This window comes from Vulpes vulpes, chromosome 1 (genome assembly GCF_048418805.1).
Source record: "Vulpes vulpes isolate BD-2025 chromosome 1, VulVul3, whole genome shotgun sequence".
In the NCBI taxonomy this organism is placed as follows: Eukaryota; Metazoa; Chordata; class Mammalia; order Carnivora; family Canidae; genus Vulpes; species Vulpes vulpes.
In genome coordinates this window covers 24,621,053-24,648,480 of record NC_132780.1, presented here as the reverse complement: position 1 = coordinate 24,648,480, position 27,428 = coordinate 24,621,053, and the positions used below count along the sequence as shown (strand labels likewise).

The window sequence follows — 27,428 nt, the reverse complement described above, 5'->3', positions numbered from 1 at the left end:
GTGGCGGCCTGGCTCCTACACAGCAGTCCGACGGGCCTGGCATCCGCGTGTGCCTCTCACGCTCTGCTGGGACGCCCCAATCTGGCCACGAAAGGGGACTCAACCACCTGGCACAGGCAGATAGGCCCCACACGAACACCCTCCTGGGTCTGTGCAGACCCCCTTCCCTGATGGCGGGAGGATTACAGCATTTTATTTTATTTTATTTTTAAAGATTATTTATTTATTTATTTATTTATTTATTTATTTATTCATTCATTCATTCATTCATTCATAGAGATGCAGAGAGAGGCAGAGACACAGGCAGAGGGAGAAGCAGGCACCATACAGAGAGCCTGACGTGGGACTCGATCCAGGGTCTCCAGGATCACACCCTGGGCTGCAGGCGGCGCTAAACCGCTACACTACCGGGGCTGCCCGGATTACAGCATTTTATTGAGAGAAGAGTCCCTCAAACTGTTTTTACAAAGGCAGTGAAGGCATGCTGCCCTGTGAAGCGGCTGCCTGTCTGGTTCCAGAAGGAAGAACCCATAGCCATAGCAGCCTGTGTAGGGCCAGGGCCAGAGCTCCAGGACAGACGGGGTTCTCGCTGTGAACCACATGTGTTCTTGGGGAAGGAGCCTGAGGGGACACAGCACAGAACAGCCCAATGGCACAACCACTTGAGGGCAGAAGGCGCACTGGAAGCACGTTCTTTAGTGTCTCACTGATGTGGGCACGGTGCTTTGACACCACAGGGACACCATCTACCACTCACTGCATTATGCATCGGCTGATCTACTTGAAGGACAGCCAGAAGCTTCCCATCCACGCTGGGCCTGGTGGGAAACAACCCCAAGGCTGCCAGAACCCACTGTGCGAGGCCGGGGCTAGAGTCCACACATGGTGCACAGGCCCTCAGGGACCGCCCAGATCTGGTCCCCCAGGGCCCTCAGCAGGCGGGCAGAGCATACCCCGACAGAGGCATTGCAACCCGGAGTAGGAAACGGCAATCCACATAAATGAGCCCACAAAATGCACAGGAATTACATCCACATTCTTTCCTGACAGACTTTCAGATGGCTGTGTGAGGACAGGCCCCGGGAGCACCGGGTGTTCAAACATCCACTGGTGCCCGCAGAGTGCTGTCCATCCAGCTGGCTCATGAGAGGCTTCTGCGACCATATTTCCTGACGTCTCAGTTCTCTGACTTTGTACTGACGTGGAAATTACAGAAACATATACGACAAAGAACTAAATAAATCAGCGAACTCAGACTGGATGCAGGATCAAAAACCTGATGCATCTATGAAAATAGTATGAGACTCACACCTCCACGAAGACTGTCTTACTTGTAAATCCAACCGAAACAGGACCACGAGGATCCGACAACGGCAAGAAGGAAGGGAAACAGTGCGGGACTTCCCTTAGAGATGTGCACCGAGAACACAGTGGAAGTACACGCTCACGGCACTCTGAGAACGCGGGAGACAAAGCACACTGATGGGAAGCAGTGTGTTTTCATTCCTCCGTCACCTGAAAATGACCGTCGGGTCTGGAAGACCTGCTGCAGGCCCCGGGCTCCATCCTCTGGCAGACGCAGGGCCAAGAGAGAACCAGCGGGAGAGCAAGCAGGAGGCCCAGGACAGCCTCGGCAGGGCCTCTGCCTCCGGGGCCAGACCACACCCAGACCCGTGGGAGTGACCACCCGGACTCACAGTCCTGCAGCGCTCCCCAGCTCCAGGGCCCAGGGGTCTCTATGGTATTAAAGCAGGGGCAGGGGAAGAGGGGGAGCAGGGATATGGGGTGGCCTGCCCGGCATCTGTCTTTCTCTCTCTCTCTCTCTCTCTCACACACACACACACACACACACACACACACACGGCACACGTGCCACCGTGTGAACCCGAGCGGCGGCCAAGAGGCACCCTCTGGCCTCCCTATACACCATCTTCTGTAACGCTGTGCACATTCAGGGCACTCACATGACACCCACCTCGTGGCAGGGAGCCGTGACCCCACACGCAACCCCCCTGCTTTGGGCCTTGCTCCCGGCTGTCTAGGAAGAGCGTCTTTTGCTAGACCGAACCTTCGTCATGCTGGCATGAGATGATTTTTAACAGAGAACACTCAGTGCCTCCGAATTTCAAAGGGGCAGGGCTTCAGAGACATGAGCAGCGGTTCTCATTTGCACACTCAACAGATCCTCACTATAGTCCCTTTCCAAAAGGTTCACATGGAAGCGTGAATGCAAAGGTACAACTTGTTATTCACCTTGGGATTTTAGAATTACAAGATCCTGGTACGTATTTACGTGCAGGGTCATGCTCTGCTGCTGTGCAGAGCACACAGTCCCTGCATGGCAGCAAACCCCACTGTGACTGCCGCCTGAGGTCAGTGGACACTCACGGCCCCTCCACAGATGAGGAGAGGGGAGGGCCAGCCTCAGGCTTCACACCCAGGGAGAACTTGCAGAGGATGAGAAACCATCTCCATTGACGGAGCGCCAAGGGTCCCTAGCCAGAGAGCACCGACGAGGAGCAGACCCAGAAGTATGGGAGGCCCTTGCTCTTCCCTGTTCCTTCTCTGTTGGTGAATCAGGTTTCTTAAAACGGAACAGTGCTTCAGAAGAGGAGGAAGACAGTGCATTTAAGACCTTCTTGATCAGATTCTAACAAATTACCTATTTCAAAATTCATTTACTCAAGGACACACATCTAAAATACTCCCCTCCAGCAGGAGTTCCAACCCAGATGGCAGCTTTCTCTGGTTGTGTCGGGTGAATGCCATGATTTCAGGAACAGTCTACAAGCTGCTGAGCTGAGATCTGAGTTCTAGATTCAATTCAGGAGAGAAGGAAATTCAGAGCTCCCCATGATCCAGAAGCCAAAACCGGAAGTCACCAGTGTCTAACATAAAATGCTTTCTGGGGGTGGGACTGGGTCTCACAGCCCAGGGGACAGAAGAGTCAGCAGCACTTGACCTGGTAACGTCACCATGTCTAAGGGCCACACAAACCAATTTTCCCAAAACTCCTCCCCAGCAGAGGAGCGGTCTGAGGCCACAGCTGGAATGGTGCTGAAACAGTCCCTCAGCCCAAGAAGCCCTGAGAAAGTGTCTAACCTCCGCTCCTTGTGATCAAGATGCCCTAGTCTGTGCAAAGGGATGTCACTTTCCTGCCACAAATGACATCTCTGCACACAACTCTGGGCCGTGGGAGGATGGAAGGCGGCTTCCCCAAGACTGGGCTACTGGCCAGGCCTCACACCCAGTACATGTCTGGCCTCACACCAGCTACACCTCACCCCACTCACTTTGCAGCTGCTCCACCGCCTTCATCGTTATCGGATGACGACGATGTAGAAGACCCTGGGAAGTATGCTGAGTCCACGTGGTTGGGGCTGCCGCCCGGAGCCGGATGAATCGGGGACGACCGTTCGTACAGCGGGGTATGCTTTCCTTCATGAGGAATGTTGCCGTAGGTGCTGTGCTCGGTCAGACTCTTCCCAGTTGTCTCCAAAGCAAGGGCCGGCTCAGCGAGGCTGTATGGGTGTGGGCCCTGACCCGCAGCACCTGGGCTGGGCACCTGTGGGGCCTGAAACACAGGGCAGAGGTCATGCACGCACGGGGGCTACAGGGCCTGGCCCCCGTTGGCCCCGCCTGGTCTCAGCTACGTTTTAATTCAAGGAACACTGGCACCTGCTGCACAGATAAGCCCAACAGCTCGGGAGATTATCTCAGCTCTCAGTAAAACCCGATGCGTGTGCAGCTGTCGGGGGCAGCACCCCCAGGCAGGCCAACCGGCTGCAGGGCGGAGGGTCTTACCACAGGCTTTGCTTGCAGAGGGGTCTGTGGAATGTTGAGCATCTGGGGGGGGACATACGGTGGCACGATCCCAGGCATTCCAAACGGATTTGGTCTGGCTGCTCCATCAACAGGGAAAGAAAGCACGACTGTTAGCAGAGGACACACCCTGGGACACCATGGTGGCCAACATGTGTCCCACCCGCCCTGTCCCTCCCCAGGTGACCACACACCACTGATCCTCCCCTTTAGAAATTCATGTTTCACATTAAATACTTCGCTTTATGGTGATCAACCCTACAGACTGGGGCTGAGATTTGAACATACAGGTGTCCAGCCCACCCACCCGCACCCCCCTCCCTGCCCTCCTTAAGCCCTAGGGCCTCCAGCACTAAGGACAAGGCAGGGATAGACACTTCCCTCTGGTAAGTGAGGCAATGAAATCTCCCTATTTAGACTAAAATTCAGGTCTCAGGTATTAAACAGTGAAGCATGGAAGCTGTTGCCGGTACTTTTCAGTTCTTCCCTGTTAAGCAAAACCATGATGAGGTTGCATGTAGCACGATGTGACAGGGCACGCTGAGTTCTCAGGACGGGACTATACACCTGCCCTAGTGTGCACTGCACTTACTTCCACCCATGCTGACGTATGCCAGCGCAGCCCAGAGCATAAGTGTGTGCAGAAGTGCTGTGGAAACACGTCAGGGCTGATCTAAGTGCTCACATGGAACTCGGGGCCATCAGCTCAGCCCACGGCCCTGCATACCTGCACACCCAAGACCTCAGTCTCCCAGAGTCTGAGGATAGGGTGCCTTGGCTGAACAACATAGTGACCGACACGCAGTGACGAGGACTTGGCCTCAACATCACACTTCCAAATACCACAAACTACTTACTAATGCAATAAAAATGGCAAGGACACCTTTTGGGGCTCTGTGCCTCCAGTAAACAGCCAGGCATGGGGTCCCTGTGAGGCCCAGCTGCAAGGAGCCCCAAGGGTCCCCACGTGGGAACACACAGCAGACACGGGGACCCTGAGCTACACGATCTCCTCCTCCCCTGTAGGCTTCTTTTAGGAACTGAACAAAAGCAAGCTTAGAGACCCCTGAATGCCAACATCCTTGACCAAGAAGGGCGTCCCTTCCACTTGAGAATCTGGGTGACACCAGGCCAAACAAGGATTCACAAACCACGACGACCTCTCATCTCACCAATGTGCCAAGATAAATAAACACATTTAAGTAAAAACAGTAACAAAGCACCCCACCCCAAAATCCAAACCCTCACTCCTCTCCCCTTCTGGCACCCAAGCTCCCAGAGCCACCCAGACCCTGCCTGTGGAGCCACCTCCCCCCACCCGACGACCCACGTGCTGGAAGCTGCGGCTCACTGTGAGAGCCTGGCACACAGCCTGCACTGAAAGAAAGCTCGAGACACGACTTCCACAACTGTGGGGGGCAGCTGGGAATGACAACGCTGGCACACGTGCACGCCCACCCACATGCTCACCCCAAATACACGTGCACGCTCACCACATACACATGCACTCACCCCACATACACGCAACATGCTCATTCACCACACACGTATGTGCACTCACCCAACATGTATACATGTGCCCATAATGCATGTTCACCAAATGTACACACTCAGGACACACAGACACACACACTCACCTACATACAAGCACACGCACCCATACATGCACAGGCACACACATGCTTACTACATGCACTCATCCCACATACACATGTGCACATTTAGTGCAAACATGTATATGCATTCACCCCACACATGCACATGCTTGTTCATGCACACTCTCCTCACATAAATGCACACATGTGTGCACACACAAACACATAGAGACACATTTCTGACCAAATAGTTCTGAGCCAGAGGTCAGAATCTCCGAGTCTGAGAGACAAGATGCAGTAACTGGTTAGGTTCCTTCTTAGGAGATTCTGGATTGTGGCCAGATTTTGGCCCAAAGAACACTATGGCCTCCATCCACTGAAGCTCCGCCACTTCAAATTAAGTCACCGTGATAAGTGTAGTTTATGAGCTCTTGTGGCTGACCTGTCCCACGTGAGTGGACAGGGTCGGCTACGCCAATCAGCTGCATTGGGACGGAAGGGGATCCTTTTGCTTCCCTCTACTGTGTCCACTACGTGCTACAAACTTCCTGAAAAGCACAAACTTTCCCTAAAAACAAAAATAAACTATATCTTAAAAGCAGAGATTTTCTAAGAAAGAATACTTTGTAAATCACCTTGTAATTGCTGACCTCAAATAAACCTTTGATAACCTACAAGGCTAGTTACTGAACTATCAGAACTTAGTCCAATAAGGGAATTAATATGTCTACACTTCTCTGAAAGCTGCCTCCCTTTGGGCACGGTGCCTCCAGGCGCCAGTGCTGCCTGTTGGTGCCCTCAAGTCACCAGCTGTGTGACAAAGTCATCTTTCTTGGGGCTGACCCCAACTGACCCCAGCTCATGCATGGAAGTGAGCACCACCAGCTCGTCCCCCACCCGCCCAGACACTCTGCTCAGAAAGACAGGCCAGGCCGCTGTCAGCAGACCATGCAGATGGACCCCAAAAGGTGGAAAACCTGTTTACTAGATGAAAAATATTTTCACAATTAAAAGAATTTTCAAAGACTTCTCTGTGAATGACAAGAAACGCACACGCACGGCAGCCTGACAGGTGCACAGAGTGCGCTGCACCGTGAGTGAGAGGGCCACCTGCTGCCCGTCATGGTGGTGCCCGCGTGGAGCTGCACAGCTGTTCTCCAAAGAGAAGGCGCATCCGGAGAAGGAACGGTGCTGACCACAAGCTCTGCTGAGAACCAGGTGGCCACACACGCCCCAGCCACCGCCCGGCATGTCACTGCAGGGACATCAGGACAGCCAAAACGAGGCTAACGCAGTAAGAATTCTTAGAATTTTCTGATGCCGACAGGGGTGTGATTTTCAAGTGTGGTACCAAAAACAGAGCTTTGACCATTCAGGCTCCAAGAGTAAGTCAGTATGTTCCATATCACCAATACTAATTTTCAATACCTATAAAAAGGGTCCCATTTTCCAACGACGTTAGACCATATGGAAATGGACATATTTTCTCAGTGTTCATATTCCACGGAAGCAAAGACACAGCCACATAGATAATGTTGTTGGACTTGTTTCCATCCTCTTCCAGGTGAGTAGCTTCTGGAAGGCAGGCCACGGGCCAAAGATCGTGAGGGCAGAGGCAGGAGGAGAGGAAGCGGCCAGCTCTGAGGGGCTGAATGCCGTAACCTTGCAGGGGCACTGGCTCCTGGGGGCTGAGCTGGACGGCGAGGGCCCCGACAGGAGTCAGAGGCGCCATGCACAGAGAAGCAAGTGCAAGGCCAAGTGCAAGGCTAAGGGTCAAGCGCAGAGGCCCCCAAGTGCCCCAGGGCCCCAGGGCAGCACACCGAGGCCAGTAGGAGGCAGAGCTCCAGAACTCGAGCAGCTCACCGGGCGGGACCAGGGCGTGGGGCTGTGGGCAGGCGCGTTCCACGGCCAGGAGCCAGCAGCGTGACCCCCACCCCCAGAATCTGGGCAGCGACGTGGACCTCGCAGCAGTGCTCAAGCCCACACTGTGTGTGAGTCTTCAGGAGCAGGAGTCTCACAAGCAATGGACGTGTCCCAAGTTGTGTCCCAAGTTGTATCCCAATCTGTGCAGCTCCCGGCTCACTCACTCCACAGCGGAGGACGTGTGCACATAGGCTGGCGGAGATGAGGAGTGGGAAAGGTTCCTACGCAGCCTCATGAGCCCCAAGCCGCTGCGGACCTCAGAAATGCACAGCCTGCATAAGAGTCCCCGCTAAGCCAAGTGGCTGCGCCCTCTGTCGCCGTCAGATGTGATGACGAGCTCGTCATCACGCAGGGACATACCCTGTGAATGGCTGCTGACAGCAGATGCAGTTTCAGTTCCCCACCGTGATGACTGATTTTTAGGTTTTCAAAAAAAAAATGACCTTTCAAAAAGCCGTGAGACCAGACAGATTATTTCACTTCAGGGCACAGGGACTTAAATAAACTCTCAAAAATCTGAATGAAAGGTCATGGGAACAGATGTCGGGCCTGAGGACAACACTCAAGAACCAAGAGGGAGAAAGATGAGGCCAATTTCTGCTCCATGGCTTCCCTCAGGTAGAGCCGACCCCATTAACCGGCGGAGCCAACCCTAGTACCACGCGCACCAGCCTGAGGTAAAAATGCCAACAGTTGGACACATGGACACGTCTCCAAAACCAGCAAGGACAGAATGACACACAATACAGCCTCTGGTGACATGTAGAAACACCTCCCACCCTTCCACACACAGAGGTAAAGAAACACAGAAACCCATTTGTGGGGACAGACGAGACCCTCAGGAAAGCCTCACGTGTTTCTTTCAAGAAAGACGGGAAACAAACACCATTTGCTGACCTTGCTGGTGGGCATGCCGCTGCTCGGGACATTGCCCTCATACAGACAGTGGCGTTTAAAGTTTTTCCACAATAAAAAAGCTTTAAAAAAAAACAAGAAAATGGTGGCTTGAGTGAGCAGAACTCTAAGGCCAAGTTTCAAAAACTTGCTAAAGTACACAGCAGTCTAACATGCAAAAAATGGTGACACCAGAAATTTAAAAGGCTGTCATCACAACAACAGCAAAACACCGGATGGTGAGCAGGGGCGGCAGCCGGGACAATGCAGCAGCTACATCGCAGCCCGGGCGGGCCTGGCCTCCCAGGGCAGGCAGAGCAATGGGCCCGAGCACATGCTGCCAGTGGGAGCGGACAGCCTGTCGGCAGCACGTGCAGCCATCCTGCTGCAGTCCCAAGGCGCAGAGCTAGGCAAGGGTCTGTGTTCGGGGCCGTGGCACACATGAACACGCTGTCCCTGTGCCGGGTCCTCGTGGTCCCGCCTGGGCAACCCTGCTTTCCTGGAGACACACCAGCCTCGTCAGCCAACAAAGCCCCGCAGGGCCTGCATCTTTCTTCCCCAACAGTGAACCCGTATCCAGGGTGATACCTGCTGAGCACGCCCTCAGGCTGGGGGCACATGGTGGAGATGCAAAGACTGCCCACCTGAAAACCCAGCCAGAGTCCATGGGACAGTGTGGTGATGCACGTGGCACAGCCACAACCCGGAAGCACGGCCACGGACAAACTCCACTTCTCTTCAGGATCACACAGGCCCGTCCCTGAGCCACAGCCCCAGGCTGGGGTCCCTCCTTGCAAGCAAGGCAGCCGTCAGGGGTGCCCTCCTGGGAGCCGGTCTGGGAGAAGGGGGCCTGTGAGGATGCAGCCACCAGGACCCCTGCCTGTGGCCATGGCCGCTCCAGTCTTGGCTTCCTGGAGCAGCCCCCATCCGATAGCGTCAGCCCGCATGTACGAAAGCCACAAAAGTTGGCCACTGTCACACCCCCACCCGGCCACCTGGGCCACGCCTGGCAGGGCAGCCTCAGGAACCATCTCTGCTGGGATGAGCCACACTTCACAAGGACCTGGCGGCCACATGGGCCACAGGAGCCCCCTCCTTACCCGAGGACAGATGCTCCTGCCACACGGCTGCTGGCGTCCCCTTGTCTCTTTGGGGAAGCCCCCGCACCCACTGAACCCCCAGGGAGCCCGTCTGCTTCCACATCCCCACTCAGCACTCGGGGTACATACATGATCAAAACTCAGGGAGCAGGTGGGCACGGGGGCCTGATGGAGCGACGGGGAGAGGCTCCAGGTCACGCCCCACAGCAATGGGGCACGCTCAACGCAGGAGCCCTTTGGCAAGCTCCTGCAGCCCCCAGACAATGTGGGGAGCCTCCAGCGGCCACTGCCCTAGGACCCACCAGCCCCCCTGGCCCCTTCCCTGTGTCCTGGGCTCTAACCACCCTCTGCCTCTCCTCACACACTGCCTCCACCTGGGGGTCACCTCCACATGGAACACACTTCCTCCTCCCAATCCCCCAGCGACACTCCTGCTCACAGTGGATGGGTGTCATCCGTGAACTGCCTGCTCACACACTACACAGGGGCCAGGACAACACACCCAGTCCCCACTGCCCAGCATCCAGCATGTGTCACCACAGGCCCAACACAGCCAGGAGGATCTTGGGGTCTTAATTAACAACTCTTTCTGGGACAGCTTTAGGTCCACCGAGAACCTAGGAGAAAGCGCCCTCTTGCGTTAGTGCAATACACGTGACAGCGAACACTCTAATTCTGACAGGCATCATTGTCAGGGTGCCTGTAGGTGTTCACTCTCTGGGTTTGGACAGATTAATAAGGATGCGTACCCACCACGACACTGTCTACAAAATGCTTTCATGGCCCTAAACTTCCTGCATGCTCTGCCTGCGTGCATCCCTCCCCTGCCTTTTCGATAACGTTGTATAGCCAGAATCGTACAAAATGGAGACTTTCACTCAGCGAACATATCCAAGGTCTTCGTGAGTTGAGAACCCATCCTATTTAGCACTGAATGTCAGTGCGTGGACGGACCTCCGTTTATTTGTCGGCACCCACGGAAGGACGTCCCAATGCTTCCCAGTTTCGGTGGTTATGAGTCACGCTGCGGTAAACATCATGTGCAGAGTTTGTGTGGACCTACGTCTTTAGTCCTCTGGGTCGACATGGAGGTGCATGGCTGCCAGGCCCCATGTAAGAGAGTCTTTAGTTTTCTGAGACATCATCACACAGTCTTCGAAGCAGCGGCACCAGTCAGCATCCCCTGCAGCCTGACTGTGTGCTCCCACGGCTCCACATCCTCGCCCGCATCTGTTCTTACTGGTGCTCCGGATGCTGACCGTCATAGCAGGTGTGCAGTGGGAGCTCACCTACCTTTCATGGAAGAGGCCAGGAAAGCAGCATGCACGTCTTCATACTCACCAGGCCCTGTTTTCACCCAGGTGAGCTCCAGCAGCCAGGGCACAGGAGCATGCTCCATCCAGGAACCACATACAGTGGACAACCCTGCAGTGTGACCAGTCCCATGGGCACCCACATTCACACCAGGGACCTGGTGGATGTGCAGGTGTTATGTGCTCATCATGAAAGCACAAAATCATACCACCCCGAAGTCACGGGTCCCCACACTGTTTCTGACACTCTCAATGCTTACAAAATGGATATTAATCTCACCTGTTAACTGATTCTGAAATCCCATGTAGAAACAGATCATTTCTGGGGTTCACTGTGCAAAGACAGTGCGGACTGGAGCCCATCTGCCACTGTGAGAAGGACCACGCCCCAAGCAGGGGAGGCCTTGCTACACTGTGGGGAGGGGGGTCATGGGGCCATGGCGCAGGTTTGTGCACCTGTCCGCCCATCACCTTCACACCCTCAGCATCTGTGTGCAGAGCAGAGGCCCACAGGCTTGGAAGATGCGGAAACACAGCAGCCCCACCAGCCCGCCCACCTGACCGGGGCCAGGCCAGGAAGCTGTCCCTCAGGAAGACTCAGATTCCCGAGGCATCACAGTTCTGGGCTGGAACGTCCACTCTAGCAGGGTTCAGAGAGCCCAGGTTACAGTCAACTCCCCATTGTCACTCCCAGTCACCTCCAAGGGGCTGGTGTGAGGCTTTGAATGTCGGCAAAATGACACACAGTCCAGTTTCTAACATGGCTCACACAGACGGGCTCTAATGGGCGAGAAAGTCACATCTCAACACTGGTCATCATGATTCTGAGAGTGTCATCCTAGGGAACATAATGGACCAAACCAGAAAAGACCACGCAGGACCTCCCCACTGCTCATAGAATGTTTTTACAGCAAATGTGTTGGGTTGTCACGAGGGACACCAACAGAGCCTCTCCCGACCCCACGCTGCTCCTCCTTGGCTCTGCTCCCCACTCAGCGCCACACATACATGCACAGGGGTGGCACCATCCCACATGACCTCGTTTCTTCATACTTATCAGGGAAACAAAGCCTTTTTACATGAATCCATCTGCTTGCTCCAAACTGTGTCTGTTACTTGAGACACACCTTCCTTCCCAGTCTTTCCCTGACCCCTGTCCTCGGTCACCCCACATTCCAGGCCACTCCCAGCCTGCACTCTTGGCTGCCCTGAACTCTGCACCCATGGCTTCAGTCTCGCCAGGAGACCCTGCGAGGAGGCTTTAACGTAACATGACAGGAGTTATCGCCCATATGGACCCACTTGAAAATACTGCCCCCAACACTGCAAATTCTTCCCCAACCCACCACCATTCCCCAAAACCCACTGAGAAGAAGTGAAACCAAATTCCAGGCATGTCCCCTCACCCATAGGACTTCCTTCACGTGTTGTTTGATGTAAGAACACAAAAGGACTTTGTACATTCTGAGTTTTTAAGCGGCTCCCATTTAAAAGCTAACTTAAAGCCCACCTTGTGGTTAGCAGCTCAGCCCAGCACAGACGCCGCTGGTGCCCGTGTCCATCCCGACCTGCCTGCCTCCTAAGGAAAGCTCCCAGACCCAGGGTACTGCAGTGACTGTTCAAGTCCCACATCACACGAGGACCAAGCATCAATATGCACACACGAGGGGCAGACGCCCTCTCGGGAGCTCCTCCCAGGCTATTGCTGCAGACGGTTCCTTGCCTTGTAGCCACTCTCCCTGAGAACGAGGACCACGTCTGGCCGGAGACGAGCCGTCCCAGAGCGTGTCACACACACCCCACTCCACGACCAGGAAGCCCGAGGCCGGAGGCAGTGGGATCAGGGCATCCACCCCTGGAACCAGGCCCTGCCTATCCCCGGGGGCCCTGCCACATTGCCCTCTGTCCGGCAGAGTGGTCCCAAATCACAATCCTCTCACTGTCCCAGATCAACAGCTTTTCCTAGATCTAGTCGGTCAGTCAAATCCTTTCCCACGGCGGCATGAGGGTGAAGGGGGAAAGCACTTGGCTGCCCCAGGCCCAACATTCCTAGGAGAGGGTGGCAGGCAGTGTACAGAGATGCAATGGCTGCTGGCCTCTGACAGGTGACAGTGAACCCAGGATCTGAGTGCCCAGCACAGGAGGTCAGGGAGACCTGGCTGCAGGACGCCGAGGCCCATCCCCTGCAGGAGCCAGCAGGACCAGGCCCCAGGACCGAGTCGGAGGCACAGCGGGGAGTCTGCCCCCAGCACGATGGGACAGTGCCAATCAGTGGCTGTAGGGCCCGGGGATGAGCTCTACCCCATTGAAAGCCCTGACCTCGGATCCAGGCAGAGGAGCCACCGTGCCTGCAGCCCCGCCCTCCTTGGGCACCAGGCACCCACAGGAACCCCCTCCAGCAGCCAGCACTCATCTGTGACCTGTGGCCCCCAGGCACATAGCCGCTCTATGCTGCAGTGAACTGGTGAACGTACCAGGAAAGGGACAATGGTGTAAGACATTTCAAACTGATGGCACTCTAACCACACCAGGAATGTGGGAGCAAATTTGACAGACATAGCAGCGCAGCACGATCTCTGAGAGCCTATGGCTCTGGACCCAGAGTGGGGCCCTGGGACTCGGGGGACCCTGGCACTTAGGCTCACGGCCTCACAGCCTCCCCAGAGGACACCACCAGGCAGGCTTCAGGAAAATAGCTCATAATCACTTTTATTCCCCAATTCCAAATCTCTGAGTTAAATCTAGTCTTTTGCAAAAAAAATTCAAAAACAAAAAAACAGGCAGCAAAAAGAAGAAAGACACCCATCCACTTTTCTGAAGGGATTTATGGAGGCATCTGCAGGCCGAGGCCTCCCAGCGCACCTCGTGGACGCCTCCTGCCTGCCCCCACGCCCGCCCCAACTCCCAGGAGGTCCATTTGTCCTGCTCAACCCTCCAGGGGCTACTGCGGTGTTTGCCCAGGAAGCACGGCTCTGTATGCTCATGCCAGCTGCGCAAACCTCACCTCGGGTGAATAAACCTACAACAACAGGGCCCATGCTTTAATCTCTGCTGACTGAACGGTCAGCGTCCATCTCAGAGGCTTGGATTTACTTACCTAAGTAATGTGCTGGGTGAAATGCCATAGGCTTACTAGTCGCTGAGTAATATCCAATTGCTCTCTTAAATCGAATAACTTTGTCATCTGTTCTAGACTGAAATAAACGCAGGAAAACCTTTGTAAATGGCATGCACTGGTCGTGTGCGTGAACACACTCACAACTCAGTACGGTGTCATCATCTACAGCTTCTGAAGTGAGAGCAGAGCTTAGACTGACAGTAAAACCCTGCAGGAGAATCCACAAGTCAAACACTAATCCTCCCAGAGTGACGTGGGTACCCAACTGGCACCCCGTCAAGAGACCCGGGCTTCTCGGGGCCATGTCCCTGGTGCTGCCTGGGGAGTATTTCCGTCTCGTGTCCAGCGAGTGGGACAGCAGTCTCAGCTTTCCAGAGTGACACAGAGCTCATACCCACCTCATGTCCTCTATTAACCCTGACCCACTCACATTCCCTCCTTTCCAAAAAAGGAAGAAGAAACACCTGACCATCACCTAAGGGATGGACAAGTCATTTCACAACTCCACTCGGCCCACACACTACTCTGTCTTCTCAGGAAATGCATGGATGGTGACAGAGCACGGAGCAGCAGCAGACCGCCCAGGCATCCACCTGGAGCCCTCCGGGCACAGGCTGCAGGAGAGGCTGGGAGCCGAGGGAGGGGCCTCACCACCCCCACCCCCATGTGCAGAGTGCTCGGAGCCTGCGCTGTACCTGAGAATGCTGGAACACATCTTTAGCTACGGCATCCAAGTCCGAGGGGTCCTGGATGTTGCGGACGTAGTCGGCCACAGCCTTGATCACCACATCGCATGGAGGCAGGACCAGCTGGTGGGCCCGGACCTGAGGAACAAGGGTACAGGTCAGTATGGGAGCCCCCAGTGCAGGACCTGGGAGCTGCAGGCCCTGTCACAATCCCTCTGTGAGCAGCATCCGGCTGCCCTCAGCTATTCAATACAACCTGGCCTCTTCCACCTATCTAGGTCACGGAGCACCTGGCAGGCCTGCGTTACTTCTGACACCTCTGCGACCTGCTCACCGTCGATCCTGAGCCCCAAACCCCGTGCCCCACAGCAGAGAACATGTCACGAGAAACCACAGGCTGCAGACACATCCATCCTTCCTACACCAGTCAACAGGTGGCCGTGCCAGGTGCACGCAGCTCAGGCTCGGAAGCACCCCAGAGAGCCAGGTCGGCTTCGAACAGAACAAAGATGGGCCCCTGACCCCTAATGCTGACGGTCACGTCTGGTGAAAGACATACAGGATAAGCGTTGGAATATTTCATTGTCCCAGAATACTGATTCCATGAAAAGTAAGTTAAAAAAAAAAAAAAAAAAAAGATTTTAGGCTCTTTCATAAAAACTAAATAAAACACTATGAAAAAAAGATATGACTTCAGCTATAATGATCGTCACATCCTTCTTTTAGGAACAAAGATGAATCAGGTACTGAGTTTGTTTCTGGCAATTAAAAAAAAAAAAATCAGATGATAGCACAAAATAATCTTTATCTCCCATCTGGGCATGAAGATCACAAAGATGAAAAACAGCACAGATCCCAAAAGGCTGTGAGCCTCCAGAGCCACCTGCTCCTGCCCTGAGCCTGTGACCGTCTGGGGTCAGCACAGGGTCCTCCAGGGTGGATGCCAACAGGGAACTGGCCTCAGAGCTGAGGAGCACGGTGGCTCCTAAACCTGGCAGAGCCTGCAAACCCCTTCCAGAGCTTCCAGAGCGACAGTGGCCGGCAGATACCTCGATTTTGGCCCAGTGAGACCTTCAGAACAGTAAGATGATAAATCTGAGTTGTTTTGAGATATCCACACACAGAGAGAAAACAGAAGAAAATCAAACAACCTGAGCCTGAGCGTGTGACTTGGAAGAACCCACCAGAAAAACTGACGTTTATCCTTTAAGTCACCATCAAGAAAACCTTCAGCTGCGTGGACAACACTCTGTTCTTCTAGAAGCAACAGGTTTCCTTGAGGCACCGGTCCCCATGTCTGAGTGGCATTCTCAGCCCCCCATGAAGGGACACTCCAGCACAAGGCCCCAGAGAGCCCCACGCACGTTGGTGCACCCATCACAGCCTCAGTCCTGGAAACTCAATTTCCCCACGAAGATGAGAGCCCACGGGTACACGTGTGTTCCTCAGGGACAAAGCCTGGCGAACAGCATGAGCCAGCCAGTCTGGGAGGAATGGAGATCCCATCTGTGCTCCCCCTTGTGGGGTGTCTGGTCCCACGGCCGGGCAGGAGCAGGGCCAGCTGGTGGCAGCCCAGCGGGGAGGAGCCAGGACAGAAACACTGTGCCATCCTTGTGGAACGCCTTCTCCTCCATGAACACAGCATGGGGATGGGGACAGCCATGCCCAAGGGCCCAGGGCCTTGACTCCCGGCCTCCCCAGGGTGGGCCTAGCACCCTGAAAGCCAGTAAGGCCCTCCCAGCTGGGCTGGCTGCCATACAAGGGTTTTACATACAGAACAGATGGATGACAACACAGTGAGAACAGAACCTATGGGATATAAAAATGGCAAAATCTGCAAAGGGGTGGGGGGCTCAAGGTGGCACAGGTCATCCCTCTTGGAGTACGTACCCAGACCCCGTGCCTCTGCAGACGATGGGGAGCCGCTCACAGTCCATCCCGCCTCAGGTGACAATGACTACCTGCCACTCTCCATCCTGCAGACATCCTGACACTTCCAGCAAGTCTCCTGAGCCCCCAATCCCCAACTCCGAGTAGCGCCCAAGTCCCCACAGCCCTGCAGCTGTCCAGAATCAAGCCTCTCAAACCAAGTTGGGGCACAACCCCCCAAACATTCAACCGAAGATTACACACAAGTCTCAAAACTATTTCCCACAGAATCCCTTTTAGAAGCATGATCCCTCATACGTTTAAATCCAGATATATCTGCAAATATTCAGCTTATTAAACTGCTGCTGCTCCTGACAACCAAGAATTTGTATCTTCTTGACAAACCCTGCAGGCGCACCTGGGAGAAGCCACACCTTCCCACAGGCTGAGGAACAGAGAGCTGAGGGCGCCAACCCGCCACAGGAACAGGAAGGAGGCTGTCCCTGGAGATCCCGGCCTGGAAGACGGCTCATGGATCTCCAGCCACATGCATGCCAACTCTCGGCCGATCTAGAATGCTGACTTGCTGTTCCAAAACGCTCTAAATCTTCAAGAAAATGCTCTGGGGGAGCATCTGGCTCCCCCACCCCGGCAGCATCTACAGGGGACTCACAGCAACCCATCCCTGTCAACTCGTAAAAACAAATTAACACCCGAACCACACAAATTAAGCGTTCGCTCCTTGGAGACAGGCTTCAAGATATTTTTACCAAAGCCCCACTTCTCCTTTTTTTCTTTTCTTTGAGCAGTTGTACTTTTATTTTAGCCCAAAGCTTAACATTAGGAAAGAAACAAAATTTAAATAAATTGCAATATACCTAAATTAAAGTTGGAAACATGTACTTTTTGTCTCCAAGGATAGAAAGTAAATTCTGTTTAATTAAAAGCAAAACGTTTATGATTATCTGCCTTTTACAGCACTGGTAGCAATCTTAGTAATTGTTAGTTACTGGCTTTACAAGCAAAAAACCCCAAAAACTCTGGAGCTGGAAAAGACCTCCCAGAGTATGCAGCTCCCCTGCTCACAGATAGACACCATGGAGGGTGCTGGCAGGCACGCCTGAGCAAGGCATCTGCATAGAGCCTCCTCTTTCTCCAGGGTCCCATTTCCCGCTTACACCCACATGCTGCTGTCCCCTGTGGGCCTCCCCCCCAAGACCCCTCTGATCTGCAAGCTGGCAGACACCCCCCGTTTTCCCAGCTGTGATAATCCCGACCTGGTCACCCCTCTTGACAACCTGCACCTTGTATTTTCTTCTGAATGCCGGCCCAGCGCTAGAGCTGTCATGAACTCAGGGGTGTAAGCACGGGGCACACCCACTCTGCCGGGATGCAGCCAGGTTCACGAAGCCCTCACCACACGCTCCCCAGCACAGCCAGCACCGGCTGCCAGGCAGCTAGGGGCACCGACTCTATTGGGCCCCAACACGAGTTACTGCCCAACACCCCGAAGAGACACTCTCCCCACCCAAAGGTGAGCTAATGAGGGTCCCACCACACTTGCAGCCGCCAGGTTCTAGCATTCCACCACTTACGTGATAATGTCACCTCTGGGTCTGGGTCACATTTCAAAAATCAAAGACTTTTCCACAAATTAATTTAAATGGCACGATGCAGTTACCATGTGACATTTCAACTCTTAAATCCATCAAGCCACAGAACAGAGGATTCCACTAAAACCCAAGATTCTCTCCCGGATGGCATGTAGATGACGTGCAAGACTCTTCTGAAGCATCCTGAAATGAGCCACAAGAAAGGATGATCTGACAGGGTCTTAACGTTCATCTGATGGAATAAAACCTCTCTGCTGAAATAACAACTCCCTCCTGGAGGCCCCAGCGCCTGGCGGGGAAGGGTCCAGCAGCCAGTGCATGGGCCTCCTGCAGACACAATACTGCATGGGCCTGGCAGTCCTGGGGCTCCCACATGGACCTGGTGTGCAGCCACGGGGACCAGGGGAGGCTGGCAGTGCAGCCATGCCTCTGGTGAGGGCAGAGCATGAGCTCACATTCCACGTCCAAATAGATCCGCTCCAGTTCAATCTCATCATTCACGATGCTTCTGTTGACTCAAGACAAAGAAAATGGGCGAACATTCTTCAATCCATAGATTGTATTTTTGTGTTGGTAATTTTTCTTCTCCTTTATAAAGAATGATCCTCTCCCAGAGGAGATGTCTTCACTTCAGTTCCCTCCTTCCCTAAACCTCACCCCATGCACGCGGCCACTGTGCTCCACACCTGCAGCCCTGTGAACAGCACCAGCAAGCCCATCTGTGTTGCATCTTTAGGGACAGTGTTCGCATTCTGACACGCGGTTTAGCTGAACATGTTTATACAGGCCAGCATCTTAACACCCAGGGAACCAGTCAAAAGCCAACTAAACCACGTTGAGATGTGTGCACACATGCAGTTTGAAGTCAGGCCACGTGGTGCCAGAAGCCTGGGGAAGGGGGCCCACGGTGAGGCTTCACATGCTGATAAGTCATCTCTCTCTCGTGTTTTCTTCACATAGAGTAGATGACCTGGGGCAACTTAATGTCTTTTTCTTCACGTTGATGGGGACCTGAAATCCTCAGATGGTCGGGAAACGGGAACACAGCCCAGGGCCCCTGCAGCACCATGTGGGGCTGCGGGGAAGCCACTAGGGGCACAGTCCGCCGCCCACCTCATCCCCACCTGCTTCCAGGAGCTACCACTGACAACAACATGAGAAAGCTGACGCTGGGAGAGGAGGTGGCTGCCGGTAGCCAGACAGTATTTGCGGCACAGCAGTTTACGGTAGACAAACATTTGGTAGACCAACATTTGTAACTTGAAGTATTTTCTTTATAAAGATACTTAGGAGACATGTTAGAAACCCAAGTGCTTTAAAATGAAACAAAATAAAAAATAAGATGCAAACTATAACGGATTCATGTCATACTGTAACTGCATTTTAATTTTGCTCCTAATTATGTCATAAGTATGTCAAAGTTCACTGGTATTTTGCTTTTGAAATCTTTTTTTTTTTTTTTAAGATTTTATTTAGTTATTCATGAAAGACAGAGAGAGAGAGAGGCAGAGACACAGGCAGAGGGGGAAGCAGGTGCCACGCAGGGAGCATGACGTGGGACTCAATCCTGGGTCTCCAGGATCATCCCCTGAGCTAAAGACAGATGCTCAACCACTGAGCCATCCAGGCGTCCCTGCTTCTGAAAATCTTATAGCGTGCTGCTAGGGATTAAAAAATAGCAGCATTTTCAGAAAGTTTTATATGAAGTGTTTACACAGGAGACTACAGCATTTCCCTTTTGGTTAGTCTGAAATAAATTTTGACTAAGTAAAAAAAAACAAGAACAAAAAAGAACAACACACCCTTCATGATCTCTCCCAGCTCATGTCTGAACTTCACATAAATGCTCTCCATCCGCCCTGCACGTCTCTGCAAGCCCACATTGTTCGTTCTTCATCCTCTGGTCTAAGTGCTCAGGCGAGGCTGTGAGCAAACCTCTCAGATCAACGATGGGGACCGCATGCCTGTCATAGCCGTTCAGTCCCCCGCAGGCCGTCAGAGCGCATCTGGCCTGAGCTCTGGGGCCCATGTGGACCCGCAAAACCAGGACTCTGGGGTTGGTGCTGCTCCCATGCAGCCTCCCGGATGCTCGCTGGGTCACAGGGGAGTAAAACACGATTCCACACTATGGCTGTGCAGAAGCAGAATCTGACCCCTGCATCGCCATGAGGAAAGCAGCACAGTGTGATGGCAGCAAATGTGAACCCTGGCGGTCAGGAAAAGAACCTGAAGGCTACTTTGCCAATGCTCATTCACTTGTGCGTGAAAACAGGAAGATGGAGCAGCGCCCTGAACACCCTGGCATCAGGCTCATGCTCTTGTTGGAGACAAACTGCTGCCAGGCCCCAGGAGGGCACCGTGGCACTCTACCCTCACATACCACTACATAGTGCACTGTGGATGTCCTCCAGCATAGAGAGCCCCCTAAGGTGCTGGTGGAAGCTGCCAGGTGAGCAGCGCGGCCACCACTCATGGCGGACCCAACAGCTCTCAGTGACGCCTCGAGGGCTGAGACATCCTCACGTCCTCTCTACCAACTGATAGCAGATGGCAAGCTCCTCTCCCCCTGTGCCATTTCCACTTGGACACCTGAGTTGGCAACACTATAGTAGCAGCCCCCCTGACCTTTTTTTTTTTCTTTTTAACAGATCCATGAAGCCCAAATCCATGCTGCTGACTAAGGGAGCCACGGGGGAAGGGCGGGGGTGGGGAGCATGAGGCTGGGCCCGGCTCTGTCAGACACAGTGAGGACAGGCGTGGGAGCCAAGGGCTCGGCACACCCCTCAGCACTGCCATCACGGGCAGGCAGGATGGGGTCAGGAAGGGTCAGACCAGATGCAGGAGAGGGGAAGACTCAGAGACACCCCGGAGCTGTAACCTGCGCGGTCACAGACAGCTGCCACCACGGGCTGACACAGAACACGGGGATAGACTCACTGAGGGAACAGGAACTCCGCGTTGGGCACACAGGTGGACGTCCCAGGGGAGGCACCTCAGCAGACAGGCTACACCCTTACATCAGGGAAGGGTCTCGTGGTGGAACCGCACTGCAGCGTGGTCAACACAGCGATGGCAGCTGAGACCCTAGGGGCACATGAGATGTTCCAGGAGGCTTGAGGCCACAGCAAGATGTGGATGGACCCCAGGGTCCAGGGAGGGGATGCACAGAACCAGGCTGGGATCCCGGAAGCAAGGCAGGGAGGGGTCTGCTTGCTGACGAGAACAGGCTGGCTAGTGCTGTGCTTCACACCCCGGGGAGATGAGAGTCATTCACCCATTCACAGACATCAAGCGAGTCCTCGGTGGCCTTGGACAAAGGCCCACGTGGCCGCCCAACGTCACTACAGGTTAAGCCTCAAACCCACCCCCCGGAGGTTTGGGGCAAGCAGAGGGGCTGGGAGGGGATGGGAGATGGGAGCAGGTTGACAGACCGAGGGCCACGAGGGCACAGGAGCCCCGGTCGCACACGGTGACAGCAGCTTGGCTCAAGAACACGGCACACACGTCTTGGACCAGAAAGGGCCCGGCACCGGGGTGAAGGCTGTGTGAGTGAGCAGTGTGGGGACCCACAGACCCTGGGACACACGTCCAGGAGGGGATTCTCCTCTGCAGATGCGGGCAGCCCAGGTTGGGATGGGCTCCCTGCTGCATAAACCTGCTGGACAAACGTGTTCCCTGAGCAGTAAAACCCATCCAGGTCTGCACACAGCCCACTGATTGTGTGGAAAGCATATGGCCATGCACCTGTGCCACCAGGGGGAAGACGGTCCCTGGCCCTTCCCAGCCAGCCCCACGCAACACCTGCCCGCGGCGCCCCCTCTCAAGTTCGGCGCTTTCTGGGGTCCACACCAAGGTGGTCTTCGAGGCATCCCTTGTGTCTGACCTCTCTGAAGACAACTTTGTTCCATCCCCGCTCCCAGGGCCTCCCTGTGACACTCCTCCCCCTGTCATCCACCAGGTGCCGCGGGCTGGATCTGAGGCCACATGCAGGGATGCCCAGGCATACGTATGTGACACGTGGCTTCATCTGGGACAGGTGCCACCCAGCAGGAATGCAAGTCACACAGGAGGTGTGTGTTCAGGGCTGTTAAGAGGCTGGCGCTGCTGTCCAGGTGGCCGCTCAGCCATGCCCTCTGGCAGCCTTCTGGACCGTGTCTGCCTGGGCTGGCCGTGACTGGCATTCCCTAATGACATGGACAGCCTCTACACACCTACTGAACGTTCCAGGGAATGCTTGTTCACACTGGTCTCCATCTTTTCTTGCTGGGCCATGTCTTCTTACTGTGCTGTCTCTTACCGGTTCTGGACACGGGTCCACTACCAGAGACACTCTGATCCTTTCCCTCGGCTGCTTGCTTTTCCTTCTTTCCACCAAGAAATCTCTGCCTCTGTCAAAGGCGTAAAGATTTCCTCTTACATTTCTCCTAGATCTGATTTTTATGTTCTCGTCATTTTTGCACATGGATATTCAGTTACTGTACAAACTGTCCCTGTCCCCTCCCATTACCTGGCCACCTATGCAGGCCCTTGCTGGACCCTGCTCTACTCCGCTGACCTAGAGGACCACCAGCATCGGGGCCGCACTCAGGCTCTCACTGCTTCGCTGTGAGACACGGGGCCTTCCAACTCTGTTCTTCTTTCTCAACATTTTGTTACTCTAGGTCCTTTGCCGTTCCACGTGAATCTTAAAATCAGTTTTCAATTACTTAGAAAAAAAAAAAAAGTCTTTTAATCCATGAATACAGCTCTTTCCATTTGTTCAGGACCCTCTCCAATCACAACTGCAAATTCACCATCTGCTTGGGTGTGCAGTTCTCTGGAGATGGTGCAGCACCATTGAGGAAGGAGGACGTGGGCAGCGCGGTGGACGTGGAGCCCGAGGCAGGTGGTGCCAAAACCAGTTCAAGAGGGCTCCTCGGGAAGGGAGACATGGAGAGGCCCGGGAGGCCCAGCCGCAGGTGTCCACACTGAGAACTACCACCAGCAGAAGGTGGTGCTGACCAAGGGTGAGGGTTGTGAAGATTACAAGTGGAGATGAAGCTCTTCTGGGAGGAGACCCAGGCCAGGCCTCTGGGCTGGGGAGGTCAGGGTCCAGCAGGGCCAACCACAGACCCAACAAGAGGCGAAGGAAGCGCATCTAAGCTGTCTGGCAGCCCCCAGGCATGGAGCTCCCCAGGGCTCTGGAAGGTAGAGCAGGAGACCAGCAAGGCCCCAGGCTTTCCCAGGTGACAAAAACTGACAGAGTATAGCCACCAGGACCAGTGAAAGGTGGTGTTCAGATGGCCTGAATTTCTAGAGTCACCAACAAGCCACATTAGGAAAGGAGCAGAACAGGCCACGGACCCTCTGTCTCTGACACAGGACCCACAATACAAAACAAAAACACAAAGAGCAAAAAAGGCTCTTACAACTCAATATTGAAGACAGATGACCCAACTTACAAATGGACAAAGGACTTGAACGGACATTCCTCCGAAAAAGATAAACAAACGGTCAGTGAGCACAGAGAACATGCTCGATGCCATTACCCATCAGAGAAAAGCCGACGAAAACTACCTCATCCCCACTGGATGGCTGAAAGTACAGCAGAGGATGGCAAGTGCTAGGCAGATGTGAGGAAGTCATGCCTGCCACTGGCGTAGTAAACAGGGCAGCCATGCAGGAAGGCGGGCAGAACCACAGAGTCTGGCTCCAGGCACACACCTGAGAGGATGGCAGCCAAACAGCAGGCACAACCTGAATGTCCACCAGCCGATGAGTCCACCCCCGTGAGGCAGGTCCTGCCAGAAACAGGAGTGAGCACGACAGCTGCCCCAGCATGACAATCCACAGAGTCACACTCAGTGAGAAAGACAGACACAAAAGGACACAGAGGTCTGCTCAGATCAAGTGTCCAGAAGAGGCTCGTCCGGAGACGGTAGGTCAGCAGTTGCCATGGGCTGGCAGGCAGACAAGCAGGAGTGACTGCCAACAGGCACTGGGATGCTTTTGGGGTGATGAAAATATTCCAAAATTAGACAGTGGTGATGCTCACACAACTCTGTGAAAGCCAAAAATCACTGAACTGTATACTCTGACAAGAGAGATTTTATGACATGTCAATTATAACTCAATAAGGCTGTTATAAAAAGAAAAACAAGCTTTCTAATCAAGTGGCAGTTTTGGAGTAATCACCAGGCAAACCCCAACTATGTCACGTAGCGTTCTGGTCCCACTCCTGGCTGGTCTCAAGAAGGGCAATGTCTCTGGTCAAGTCACTTTGGAATGCTTACTGTGCACAGCTCACTGTGTGTGTGTGTGTGTGTGTGTGTGTGTGTGTGGGCGCACACGCGCGCACACACGCACAGGTGGAGGTCATAGGGTACATGTGCAGGGTGTGGTGGCGCGGAGTTTATGTGTCCAAATGGAGGTCACAGGGTAGGTATGTATTTATGTACGTGGAGGTCACATGATATGTGTGCAGGGTGTGTGCATGGAGGGGTCTGTGCATGCAGAGGTCACAAGGTAGGTGTGCAGGGTATGTGCATGGAAGGGTGAGTGCACATGGATGTCAGGATAGGTGTGCATTTGTGCACGTGGAGGTCATAGGGTAGTTGTGCAGGCTTGTGTGTGTGCATGCACGCGGAGGTCACAGGGTAGGTGTGCAGGGTGTGTGTGTATGGAGGGGTGTGCATGTGGAGGTCACAGGGTACCTGTGCAGGGTGTGCATGGAGGGATGCGTGCATGCACATGGAGGTCACCGGGTAGGTGTGTGTGTGTGTGCGCGCACGTGGAGGTTACAGGGTAGGTGTGCGGGGTGTGCATGCATGGAGAGGTGTATGCACGTGGAGGTCACAGGGTAGGTGCATGCACACACTCATGGGTTCTGAGTGAAGACAGAAACAAGCAAACACCTCCTGAGTTCAGCCTGGCGTCTTCCCTTTAAGGATCCTCCACGCAGACTTGAACTGATCACAGCACAGACCTCCCTGCAGGTTTCAATGACCTACAGGTGTGGAGCCCAGGAGGGTGAATGTGCACACAAGCTCCACGTGGATTGCTGCACACGTGCAGCCCCTGTGCAGATGGCCATGGTGTGAACAGAAACATGCCTGCAGACCCTGGATGACCTGGAGTCAGGCTGCTGGGGTGGGTGTCTCTTGGGTGGGGCTGCATCAGCTCCCACCTCCATAGGGCACAATGGCTGACATCTCCAACCCTCCAGCTCCTGCTGTTATTTTCTCCAGAGCCAATGACGTGCTTCTCAGCCCTTGGGAATGCTAGGATGACTTCCAGGTGAGTTAACTTCAATTAGTGGAAAGGTGCAAGGGGATCTCCTCTGGAAGGCCTGCAGCACCCACACCACCACCCCCAGCAATGCCTTATGAGGTGGAATCCAGAGTAAACCAGCCCATCCTTCTCTTTATGTACAATTTATATCCAAATGACTTTCGAGAAGGATTTCAGAAAGAACCTGATCGCCAGCCTCGTTCAGTAAGGTTGCACGGTATGTCCACTACACCATAAAACCTCATCAGGCCCGAAATGCTGCTGCTCTGCGCATGGCATGAAACCCACAGGGGGCCAGGCACCACGGCCTGAGGACTCAGGCTGGCCGGACACCCAGCCTCATGCTGCCTCATCAAGGAAGCCAGGAGGGGGAGAATGGCCAAGCGTCAGGAGCACTGCAGTCGTGTGGGCTACACAGTGAGACAGGACAGCCCAACTGTCCACCCCGTGACCCTGAGGACCCTGCCAGGACACTGTTCCAGAACCTGACTCCCTCCTCCCCAGGGTCAACGGCTGCACCCTATCCTAAAGACCCTTATACAAAGGATTCCTCAGTGACTTCTGGTGGCAGACAATGACACATAAAAAAATACAAAGCCAGAGAAACTTTAGGGGAAATGCTTGGTAGAATTTTAAACTCCATGTTCCTGATGGGACCTGACGATCATCCTGGTGTCCAGCTTCGCCCGAGAAAGGTAAGCGGGTTACAAACACCGAACAACACTGGAACCAGGAAGGGAGCCAGGCACAGGCCAAGCTGGTGAGAGCTCCAAGAAGAGGCAGAGGCCAGGGAGCTTGGGGGCTGTTCCAACGGCCAAGAACTTGGGGGGCCCTGGCGTCTGCCTGCTACAGGTGATGCATGGTGGATGGGCAGAGACCCATCATCCACGCAGGACAGCAGCACGGGCAGGAAGCCCAGGGCGGCAAGACCACCACACACCTGCTGGGGGGGGCCCCTAAACAGCAGCGGATGGGGCTCCGTGCCAGACATACCTAGGGTTGTTTCTGAGAACACCACGATAATAAAATCTCCAAGTGCATGAACTAAACATGAACTTTCAGAACACAAAACCATTAAAATGATACAAAGACCTGTAACTATAACTAATGGTCCAAATTAAAAATATTTCTAAAATTAAAACTAAATGCTTACCCAAAATAAAAATCCTACCACTTACTAGGACTCAAAATCACGGAGCAAGAAAATCCCAAAGAAAGGGCACTCACTCAGCCAAGCTTACGGGTGGGAGGTGCTCCCACCAGGGCCGACCACAACCCCCAAAGGCCTCATCCTTAGTTCTAGAATTTTCCGTCACATAACATGGCTGTCTACTGTCCTGAGTACAAATGAAATCAAGTCTAAGAAATCTGATGTCACCTTACCAGCATCACTTCACAGGGAAACTGAACAACTGAAAAGCTCAGCACCTGCCCAGCCACCTCCTCCCCCTGCAATTTCTGCCACTCCCTGAGATTTTAGGTTCCGCATGTGTTCAGCACAGCCCTCCCACCCCAGTGACCACAACCCTAACTAGCAGCATGCCACACAGGGCCTGTCCCCTCCTAGCTGCCGTCTGCAGGTACCACCCCGCAACCTGGCTGTCTGTGCCCACAGGCCCAGCCCAGACACGCTGTTCTAGCAACCCAGAGCCGTGGGCAAGGAGGTCGCAGTGGGAGGGTGAAGACTGATGTTCCAGGCTCGCCAGGTGAGCAATTCACAGAACAGCCTCTTTGGAAACAGCAATCTGGTGGGAGTGACCCTGGCAAAATGCAGCACAGTGGGGCAGAGGGTCAGGAACATGCCTGTGGGGGCACGAGTCAGAGGCCTGTGAAAGCTGTATGGACCACAGATGGTTAAAAATCACTACAAAGTGTCACAACAACTAACCGAAGTCTCAAAATGTGTGGTTACTTCCGTAAGAGGGATGAAGCAGACAGGATATGAATGGTGCAGGGTGTTGGTGAGAAGGGACACCATCCCATCCAACTGCCCCATGTCCGCCACGAAGCCCAGATGGTGCTGCACACAGGACATGCACACAAGAGGCCAAAACATAAACACAGTGCAGCATGTGCACTGCAAGCCAGATGTGCCGGCGCTCAGGACGTGACCTGAGGGATCCTAACTTAGAAACAACACGCACACCATCCATGACTTGCAGGGACACTGGAGAAACATGAGCATGGACTTCACCCCACAGGATGTGAGGATCTACTGCTAACAGT

At 54.1% G+C, this 27,428-nt stretch overlaps 1 protein-coding gene across 1 annotated transcript in view; it reads right to left on the bottom strand.

The window, feature by feature from the left end:
* The window catches only part of FAM120A (family with sequence similarity 120 member A), an 87,860-nt gene that overhangs the window by 39,857 nt on the left and 20,575 nt on the right, over positions 1-27,428 (bottom strand). Inside the window, exons 4-7 of the mRNA XM_025984392.2 lie at positions 14,461-14,589; positions 13,745-13,841; positions 3,805-3,902; positions 3,294-3,574 (exon numbers count right to left, since the gene is read on the bottom strand). Coding sequence (XP_025840177.1) covers positions 3,294-3,574; positions 3,805-3,902; positions 13,745-13,841; positions 14,461-14,589 — 605 coding nt within the window. The remainder of the gene's footprint in view (positions 1-3,293; positions 3,575-3,804; positions 3,903-13,744; positions 13,842-14,460; positions 14,590-27,428) is intronic.